Source organism: Muscardinus avellanarius, assembly GCF_963383645.1.
Source record: "Muscardinus avellanarius genome assembly, chromosome: 12".
NCBI classification, from domain to species: domain Eukaryota; kingdom Metazoa; phylum Chordata; class Mammalia; order Rodentia; family Gliridae; genus Muscardinus; species Muscardinus avellanarius.
The window spans coordinates 12,370,731-12,380,353 of record NC_137798.1 but is presented as its reverse complement, the minus strand read 5'-3'; the positions used below and the strand labels follow the sequence as shown (position 1 = coordinate 12,380,353).

The 9,623-nt window shown below is 55.6% G+C and overlaps 1 protein-coding gene across 2 annotated transcripts in view; it reads right to left on the bottom strand.

Annotated features, from left to right (window-relative positions):
- Positions 1-3,081: 3,081 nt before the first annotated feature.
- LOC308271666 (dual oxidase 2) overlaps positions 3,082-9,623 on the bottom strand; it is a gene marked incomplete at both ends in the record, with an annotated part of 29,360 nt that continues 22,818 nt past the window's right edge. The window contains 13 exons of one of the 2 annotated variants that reach the window (XM_080708150.1): positions 3,082-3,204; positions 3,326-3,454; positions 3,552-3,707; positions 4,004-4,162; positions 4,355-4,587; positions 5,904-6,057; positions 6,290-6,417; positions 6,648-6,697; positions 7,290-7,389; positions 7,541-7,771; positions 7,905-8,083; positions 8,741-8,824; positions 9,124-9,193. In XM_080708150.1, coding sequence (XP_080564276.1) covers positions 3,082-3,204; positions 3,326-3,454; positions 3,552-3,707; positions 4,004-4,162; positions 4,355-4,587; positions 5,904-6,057; positions 6,290-6,417; positions 6,648-6,697; positions 7,290-7,389; positions 7,541-7,771; positions 7,905-8,083; positions 8,741-8,824; positions 9,124-9,193 — 1,796 coding nt within the window. Of the gene's footprint in view, positions 3,205-3,325; positions 3,455-3,551; positions 3,708-4,003; positions 4,163-4,354; positions 4,588-5,903; positions 6,058-6,289; positions 6,418-6,647; positions 6,698-7,289; positions 7,390-7,540; positions 7,772-7,904; positions 8,084-8,740; positions 8,825-9,123; positions 9,214-9,623 lie in introns of both variants that reach the window. The other variant, XM_080708151.1, reaches the window with a different exon arrangement.

Below are 9,623 nucleotides of genomic sequence, written 5' to 3'. Positions count from 1 at the left end.
CTACCTCTGAGCTCTACCTCCAGCCCTGTCTTTTATTTTTTATTTTTTGTAGTACTGGGGATTGACCTGAGGGGCATTCTACCTGTGAGCTACATCCCCAGCCCTGTTTTTTACTCTTTCTTTTGAAACAGCGTCTCACTGAGTTGCAAAGGGCCTCACTCAGTATCTGAGGCTGGCTGCAAACCGCGATCTTCCAGTCTCAGCCTCCCAAATGCTGGGATTACAAGCGTGCGCCACCACGCCTGGCTTTGTCCCCATTTTATAAGGGGCCCAGAGTTTCCTTGGTTTGCTCAAGGTCCCCTAGCTGAGGGTCAAGAGCCCTCACTCTTAAGGACTACTCTGGATCGGCTCCTCGTACTCAGAAGTTCCTAGCAAGCATGCGGGAAGGATGCTACTTCTTGTGAACCTTCTCTGCTCTGCACTGGGGCAGAAGTTGGGACTGGAAAGTCAGAAAGAGGAAATGGTGGACCCCCCTACTCTCCACAGAGCCCAGCCCACATTCCTATCCTCATCCAAGGAGCCGGCGGCTGTGCTTCCTCAACCCAAGTGTGCACGCCCTGCTGGCGGCCTGATCCTGCCTTCCAGCCCGCTGCCCAAGGAGAACCTGTCTTCAGAAAAGGGCTGGGAATGTGTCTTGTGTTCCTGTCGGGCCTTGTGAAACAGTATGATGTGTGTTCACACAAATGGCCGGGCCTAGGAGACCCCTGTCATCACCGTAAGCCCTTGACTTTCATGGTACTCATCCGGTGGCTCTGGGAGCCTGTGCAGCGTTAGACAGTGCCACCTAAGGCTGCTCAAGGTCATGGTGGCATGTCCTTCTGCCAACTGGACGTGCACTTGGCATTTTCCAGGCTCAGGGAGAGCTGGCTGGAGCTACGTGTTCAGTGATCACAGAGTCTTCAGAAGCCCTCCGCTTCCCCGGGCACAGAAGGAAGGACAGGGCCAAGGAGGCAGTGTTAGGGTCACCATGGCAGCTGTGTTAACACCATTCTCCAAGCTAGCAAGGACAGTTGAATTTGAATGGGACGGATAAATATTCTGAGCAGTTTTTAGGAAGGAATAGGAAAATATTGACGGGTCAGATCTAGAGATAACGCTAAGGCTGGAGTTCGGGATGAATAACTGATGCGCAGTTGGCGAGGGGCAGGAGGATCGAAGGTCAGGAGAAATGACTGCTCGTAAAGAGGCAGCTGATAACCATTGCACACTGCAGCCGTATAATCCAGTCTTATGTGTTTTCTCATCTGTATAATTATCTGGGACAATATTGCTGTCTGAATTCCCAACACCCTCACAGACATGTGAACCCATGAGAAAGCAGGCTTGGGTAGATTAAGAGATTTCCCTTGCACTATTTACAACCTGTAAATACAGTACAGGAGCCAAGACCTAGAACCCAAGAGACCTAGAACCCCGGAACCTCGACCTGGGGTTCTAGATCTCTTGGGTCCTGACCTGGTGTTCAGCCAGCTTTGTCAGAGAGAGACCTTCAGTGTCAGGCATCGGGAGCCAGAGGCATTTGGCCTCTGAGTAAACCCACTGGGGAGAGGGCCCTGGTGCAGAAATGTGGAGATGGTCTGAAACTGCCCCAGTACAAATTCTACTGGCTGGAGGGACCCAGCAATCCCACTCCTCGATATATACCCAAGAGAAATGAGTGTCGGCCAAAAGAGATGTACATGGATGTTCATTGTAGCTTTATTTTTAATCACCCAAACCCAGAAAAAAACCCAATGCCCATCAACAGAAGAATGGGTAAACTGTGTCACAGCTCTTCAGTGGAATACTACTCAGCACGAACAAGTCCGGACAGACACAAGAGCATGAAGGAATCGCGAACGCAGACAGTGAGCAAAAGAGACCAATCTTAAAGAGTACACGCGGCCGGGCGTGGCAGCGCACGCTTGTAATCCTAGTACTTGGGAGACTGAGACAGGAGGATCGCAGGTACAAAGTCATCCTCAGCAACCTAGTGAGACCCTGTTTCCAAATAAGAAACAAAATAGGACTGGGAGTGCAGCTCAGAGGTAGAATCACACACACACACACACACACACACACACACACACACACACACACACTACATGCATATGACCCAAAGGAGAGTGACAGAAATCACATCTGTAGTTGCTTCTAGAAGTCGGATGGGAGGAGACCAGAAGGGGGTAGAAGGGAAGTTTCTGGGGTGATGAAAATACTGAAATGTTTTACATCTTGATCTGGGTGGCGGTGTAACATCTCTCTGGTTACTTTAAGATTTATATACTACCGTATGCAGATACACCTCAATTTAAAATTCGTTCCAGCTCAGCTTTTTAGGAAAGAGACAGATGAAGAAGAAAAAGGAAAGGTCTTCGCGGACGTGGAGGTGACGTCCCAGGCGGGCTCCTCCGCAAGGCGGCCTGCCTGGCTGACTTCACAGACATCAGAGGGCCGAGGTGGGCTGCTCCCCTTTGGAGCTGGAGGGAAACGGCCCCGAGGCTGAGCTGGTGCATCAGAGCTTCTGAGCTGGGCCCTGATTCTCACTCGGGGGTATCCCCACCTTCTCCTCCCTCAAATACCTTGACCAGAAAAATACCAAAGCAAGACAGCAATCTCGTGGAAGCGAAACACTGAAACGGGACCTGGCGCAGGTGACTGACACTGCCTCGCTTCCTGGCCTTGCTTATCACCACCTTATCAGGGCTTGAGCTGGGTATGGGGGAGGCTCCTCTGTGGTCATGAGGAAGGGGCTCTTTCCGGTCTCCGGCTGAGGCTGGAGGGCGATTCTTTTTTTTAATTTAATTTAATTTAATTTTTATTTATTTATTGGTGGTACTGGGGTTCCTGGAAGCCCTTCTACCTCCAGGCTACACTCCCAGACCTATTTTATATTTTTATTTGGAAACAGGGTCTCTTAAACCAGCATGGCTGGCTTCAAACCTGCGCGATCCTCCTGTCTCCACCTCCCAAGCGCGGGGATTACTAGTGTGCGCCGCCACACCCGGCTTGGAGGGCGATTCTGATAGAGCAGTTGCCAGCGTGGGGCAATTGCTCAGGTCCAGGGGGTGGATGGGAGGCTGGAGGAGCCGGAGGGTGGGCTTAGAAGTTCTCATAGTGGTGCATGAAGTGGGCTCGGTCCTGCCTGTTGACCAGCTGACAGGCCTTCTCTACGTTCTTCGTCATGCCAGGAGGGCCACAGCTGAACACCCCGATCTTGCGCACCTGCCAGGTGATTGGAGAGAGGAAGAGAGCCCTGGAGCCCTGGATGCTCACTCCAGGGAGGAAGCCTCACCAGCTCGGGACAGAGCCACAGGGTGCCCGTAGAGGGAGGGGCTGGACCGACCTGCGGGTGGACCTCCTGCAGGGAGTTGAAGAAGGGCTCGAACGGGGGGCGGCCAAAGTGGGTGATGGAGCGCAGGCCCGTGAACAGGCTCCGGTTCAGCACCTTCTGGAAGTGCCGCTCACAGATGTACTTGGGGAGAGGGGGGACAGGAAGGTCGCAGCCAGCCTGCGGGCTCCACTCCAGCCCAAACGGCGGCCACCTGCCCCGGCTGGCCTCCCTGGCCTACCAGCATGGTGGTCCTGAGGTCGAACTTCTCGGCCAGCTGGGTGATGTAGATGTGCACGGACACCAGGTCCTGGCAGTCGTTCTCCTCCACCTCCCGGATGATGTCAGCCAGCCACTCGAACTGCCGCTGCGTCCGCGTCACCCAGATGAAGTAGATCTGGGGACACAGGCGGGATCAGGGACCCCTTCAATCCCGGGGTCTCCTTGCCCTGAGTCTGGGAAGTCCAGACCACCCACAGACAGGAAAGCTCTGATCCTCGGGTTCCACGCGCAGATGCCAGCAGAGGCCCTTCTGGCTACGCCTCCACCCTCTCTCTGTTTGGCATCTAGAAAACCATGAGTAGCCTGGGTAGGCTCAGCGGCCGGGAGCTGGGATCTTGCTCATGTACTCCTCGGCTGGGATGCAATCAGGCCACCTGCTCCCCGTTTGAAGCATGGGGGAGGGATGCCCACCTTCTTACAGAGCATTTGGCTGCCCAAGGATGACTTGAAGACCAGGTCTTTGAGGATGGAGGCAAAGGGGGTGACCCCGATGCCCCCGCCCACCAGCACAGACACTTCAAACTGATGCCACTCCTGGTGGCCCTCTCCAAATGGCCCGTCGAGGTACAGCTGCCAAGAGAAGGGGGAGAGGAGATGAACCCAGCCATTATCCGGCTCCAAGGTCAGGAGAGAAGGGGTTGGGGCAGGCAGAGCATCCTGTCCTCTTCTAAGGCACCCCATCCCTCTCCCAGCCTGGCTGGAACATCTTGTCTCAAGGCCCATGCCAGAGAACCCCAACATGGGGTTCCCAGTAATGGGCACCTTTGGGTATCTGGCATGGCCGTCGCCCGTCGGGGCTGAGTAGATCTCCCTGAGGCGCGTGGTCCAGGGCCCCACAGCCCGGATATGCAGGCTGAGCGTGTCCTCGTGGGGAGCCGAGGTCAGCGTGAAGGGGTGGTACTCGTTGGTCCCCAGAGCCAGGCAGGCAATCCGCACCCACTGCCCTGACTTGTACTCAAAGCCCTGGGGCCGCTGGAAGCGCAGGTGGGTCACTCCTGGGGGTCACGGGCAGGAAAGGACACAGATCAGAAGGTCTGCTCCTGATTCCCGAGGACCGACGGTGCCTGCTCTCTCTGTGCTCCGACACCCACGGGGTGCCACGTGGCCACTGATCTGCGCAAAGAGTTTCCTGGGGTGGGAGTAGGCTGTTTCCTGGATAACACAGAGTTATGGTTCCCTGCTCCCATACCCAGCTCTTCTCCTCTCTCTTCTCCGTCTTCCCGCAAAGGGCCAGGGCTTCACACCACTGCCCCCAAGGCCCAGCCTGCAGGATGGAGAGACCTCAGGCTAACCAAAGACTGTCTCAGTGTTGGCCCAACCTCCTCCATTAGAGGATGAGCCCGTGATGGATCACATCTGCACACCTCCTGAACGTACTATCCTTTACCTAATGTTTTCCTTTAAATTGACTTGCCCTTTCTTTCTTTCTTTCTTTCTTTCTTTCTTTCTTTCTTTCTTTCTTCCTTCCTTCCTTCCTTCCTTTCTTTCTTTGCTTCTTCCTTTTTTTTCTTTCTTTTTTTTTCAGTACTGGGGATGGAACCAGGGGCATTCTACCTCCAAGCTAGCTACACCCCCAGCTCTATTTTTTTTTATTATTTATCCATTTATTTATTTATTTTTGTGGGTCTGGGGATGGAACCCAGAGGCATTCGACCTCCAAGTTACACCCCTTGCCCTGTTTTTCATTCTTTATTTTGAAACAGAGTTTCACTAAGTTGCAGAGGGCCTCACTAAGTAGCTGAGGCTGTCTATGAACCATGATTGTTCTGTCTCAGCCTCCCGAATGCTGGGATTATAAGCGTGCGCCACCACGCCTGGCTTCCTTAAGTAATCTTGATTAAAATGAAATTGAAAGGAGATTAATTTTCTTGTAATGTGAGTCCTTAAGATTAGACCATCTTGTGACACCTAAAACCATTGTCCATCACACTCTCGGCGACATGAGTCCTCCAGCTTGGACAACCCCACACTAGCACTTAGGGCCGTTTGCTGTCTCAGAAGAGGTCACTGCAGGAGGACATACGGCCCTGCCCTGCCCCTACGCCCAGGCCACATGTGTAGGGTCTTTCTCATTCTCAGATCCTTCTGTGTCACTTTCGGCCATCTCTTCTTTCGGTCACTTCTCAACTCTCTGCAAGTCTCTCCCCATGGGAGACACAGCCCTTCCTGGGGCATCACTCCCATCAGGAAAGCTCCAGGAGTCCCCGTGGGTATCAGAGGCAGTGATGGAGGCAGGAGGCCTGGAGACCATCCCCCAGGATGCTCTGAGGAGTCCCCTGGTGCCCCCCACGGGGGCAGGCCAGGCGGGTACCTGAGGGCAGCAGCTCCGCCTTCACCACGCAGATCTCCACCTTCTTCCTGCTCAGGCTCACCAGCTTGTCCCCCCCGTAGATGATCGCGGGGACAAGGAAGTAGATATGGAAGCTGGGCAGCTGGATCAGTGCATAGCTGCCGTGGACGATGAGCTGGAGACGTGGCCAGTTAGTGCAGGTAGAGCTGAGGCCTAGCAGGGCCCCCTCCCGGGCACTTCCTACAGGCTGCGGGTGGGTGGGGCTGGCACAGGCTCGGGTCCGGTCTCGGATCTCAGGGTCTCGGGCTGATATCTTGGGTCTAATTCTCCCTGCTCCCTCCGTTCTCCCCACCCCCGTCCCAAGCGTCGTCCTCCAGGGCCTGGCCCTGCCCCGAGAAGCCCCTCACCAGGGCATAGAGCAGGACGTAGAGGTGGTGGGTCAGCCAGAAGCCCCGGAAGCTGTGGTGGCGGAAGTGGTGGGAGGCAAAGACGTACATGACGGCCAGGACCAGGAGCAGCAGAACCCCGGTCATCCCTGGGGGCAGGGGACAGACGGGGGGCAGTGAGTAGTCTCAGGACATCAGCCTGGGCTGACGTTACAAAGGTGTATTTCCCCTGCCTGCCTTCCTCTCTCATCCCTCCAGGGCTCCTAGAACAGCCGGTGTGAAGGGCCCAGAGCTGGACAAATACATTTCATACAGATTCAGAAGCAGAGCTCCTTGGCTAGAACCCCCAGATCCTCTCCCCCACAGTCCCAGTTCCTACCTGGAACGGTCTCAAAGAACCACCAGTAGAACTTCTGGGGAAGCTTAGACCTGTGAGCAAAGACACTCTGAGCTTCTGGCTGGGCCAGGAGGGCCGCTGCGCTGTTGTGCATCCTCCTCTACCCGATGGCCAAGGGACATGGCGCCCATGCGTCTCCCCTCTGCACCGGCAACAATTTTTCCTCTGGCATCATCCTGAATTCTCTTACTGCAGTTACCCCGGCTACCTGCGTGCTTGGCTCATCCTTTTGCAAGCTCATGGGCAGGGGTTTGGATTTTGTTCACTGGTCTGGCTCTACACTCACGGCCACGCCAAGCACAGACTCAGTACTCAGTATCCATCCTGCACGTCTCCTGACATCCCTACTCTCTGGACCTGGATAGACAGACTGGAGACTGGACACGGTCCATGAGTATTTATCTGATGGATGAAGGGTAAGCTAAGATGCACGATTCCAGCCTCATCTCCACAGCATCTTTCCTAGCCAGGCAGGACCAGCTTCCTTAGGTCACCTCTGAGCTTCCCCACGGGGGAGCTCTGCGCTTTTACTGGGGAGAAGCTAAGGTCTAGGGCCATGTGTTTTGTTTTCATTACGCCCTTAGCCCACCCAGGACACCCGGGGGCACCTTCGCCAGAACTGACCCATCATTCACAAAAACGTTGGGGAACACGCAGGCCATCAGGCTGAGGGGGCTGATGGAGAAGATGTAGATATTGACGGCATGGCCGGCGCTGTGCAGAACTGAGAGAAAGACCGTATCAGAGGTGCCAGCCATGGACCCACGACCTCCAGCCCCGAGGGAGAGGGATGCGCTGAACAGAGATGGAGGTGGAAGGACCTCGGTCCCCCGTGGCTCGACCCGGAGGCTACAGAGAGGGCCAGGAACACGCACTGGCCAGGACGACGGCAGCCATGGCGATCCAGCGGTGGAAGTCCACGGCCGCGTCGAAGGGCACGTAGCGGTTGAGGAAGGTCTCCCGCAGGAAGGTGATGAGGTTGCGGCACATGGTGAGCAGGATGTAGGAGAACATGAAGGAGACGCTGGCCGCCGTGCCCCGCGACAGGATGATGCCCACGTAGGTGGTCTCTTCAATGTCCGTGGGTGGTGAGGCGTAGGCGTAGTCTGGGTCCAGAGATGGGGCAGGTCAGCACAGCACCAGAGGCAGGGTCCTGAGCCCGGGCTCTCTCATCGGGCACGGGACGGGGCAGGGCAAGCAGAGGGTCCGCCATCACACCAAGGCATGCGCCCCGCTTACAATAGGCGCGCTCGGCAAACAGGCCCACGCAGATGGCCGAGAAGATGGCGACGCACGCAATGTGGCGCCGGTAGTTCTCCACGAAGCGCTTGAACTGCTGCAGCTTCTGGGCCAGGAGGCCTCGCTGCATCTTCTCCCGCAGCGCCTCTGTGTACAGCGGGGGAAGGGGCCCCACCGCCCTGGAGCAGTGGAGGCAGGCGCTGCTGAGGGATGGGCACCCTGGCCTTTCCTGGACACCACCACACAGGAGCACTGGTGGCCACGCCGGGGGCAGGATGGGCCAGGAAGAAAGGCAGCCTCCTGTCCCCCAACCCTTTCCCTCCTTTTTTTTTTTTTTTTTTTTTGGTGGTACTGGGGATGAAACCCTTCTACCTCCGGGCTATACTCTCAGATCTATTTTATATTTTATTTGGAAACAGGGTCTCCTAAGCCAGCGTGGCTGGCTTCGAACCTGCATGATCTTCCTGTCTCTGCCTCCCAAGCACAGGGATTACAAGCGTGCGCCACCACGCCCGGCTACCTCCATCTTTACTATCCATCCCGCCTCCTCTCTTTCCTCTTTGTCCTTCCCCATCCTGTTCCCTACCAAGGCAGCAGGGGCCAGGGGATCCCTTACTACCATCTTGGTGTTGTTTCTGAGCCAGGCCCCTCACCTGAAGAATGGGGTAAAATAGCAGATAAAAATGCATTCAACACTCTAACCCTCCCCATGCCCCAGCGGGGTCAGGACAAGCGGGAAGAGACTGAGACTCAGGAGGGTCCCTTTAAGGCCGAGAGGCACACTCGGAGCCCTCGGGCTTCTCTTCCTGGCTCCGGAGGGCTTGGGAAACACTCACTTTTTACCAAATCTCTTCTTTAGCCCAGGGCTTCCCAGCGCTGGGGTTTCTGAAGTGGGGGGACCAAGTTTCTGGGGGCAGGAGCTGAGAAGAAGAAAGGGGAGCCTGTTCACCCCTCATCTTGGCAGCCAGGAGAACTGCCGGTCAGGGCTTGGATGGAGGCCGTCCAGGGTGCGTGGGGGAGGCGGAGCGTCCTGTAGGATGCTTGGCAGGGCAGGAGACAATCCTCGAGCAGGACGGTGTGGGAATCAGCTGGAGTCTGGACTGGGACTCGCCATGACACGGAGCTACTTTCAGAGGGCAGACACCTACTCCAGTGCGCTGGTGACATCCTTCCCTTCTCTGCAGGGGACTGAGCCAGGAGCCCCCTGCCGCCCGCTCACCTTCTCCCAGGAGTCCGAGTGATGAACGAGACCCGACAGTTGATGTTTTGTTTAAAGATCTCTCCAACGCCTGGGGAGGCGAACAAGAGGCTGGCTTTGCCAGACAGCAGGCAGCGGGGTAGAAGAGGTCGCGTCCAGCCCCGTTCCCCTCCCACTCCTCACTGAGAGCCCACAGTACATGGGACAATGTGGCAACTTTGTGCAATTTGACGAAGGGGCAGCCCGGCATGGTGGCGCACGCTTGTAATCCCAGTACTTGGGAGGCTGAGACAGAAGGATCGCAGTTCGCAGATAGCCTCAGCTACTTAGTGAGGTTCTCTGCAACTCAGTGGGACCCTGTTTCAAAATAAAGAATTAAAAATAGAGCTGGGGGTGTAGCTCGGAGGTAGAATGCCCCTGGGGTCCATCCCCAGTACCACATAAATAAATAAATAAATAAATAAATAAATAAATAAATAAGAAAAAGAAAAGGAAAGGAAAGGAAAGGAAAAGGGGCAGAT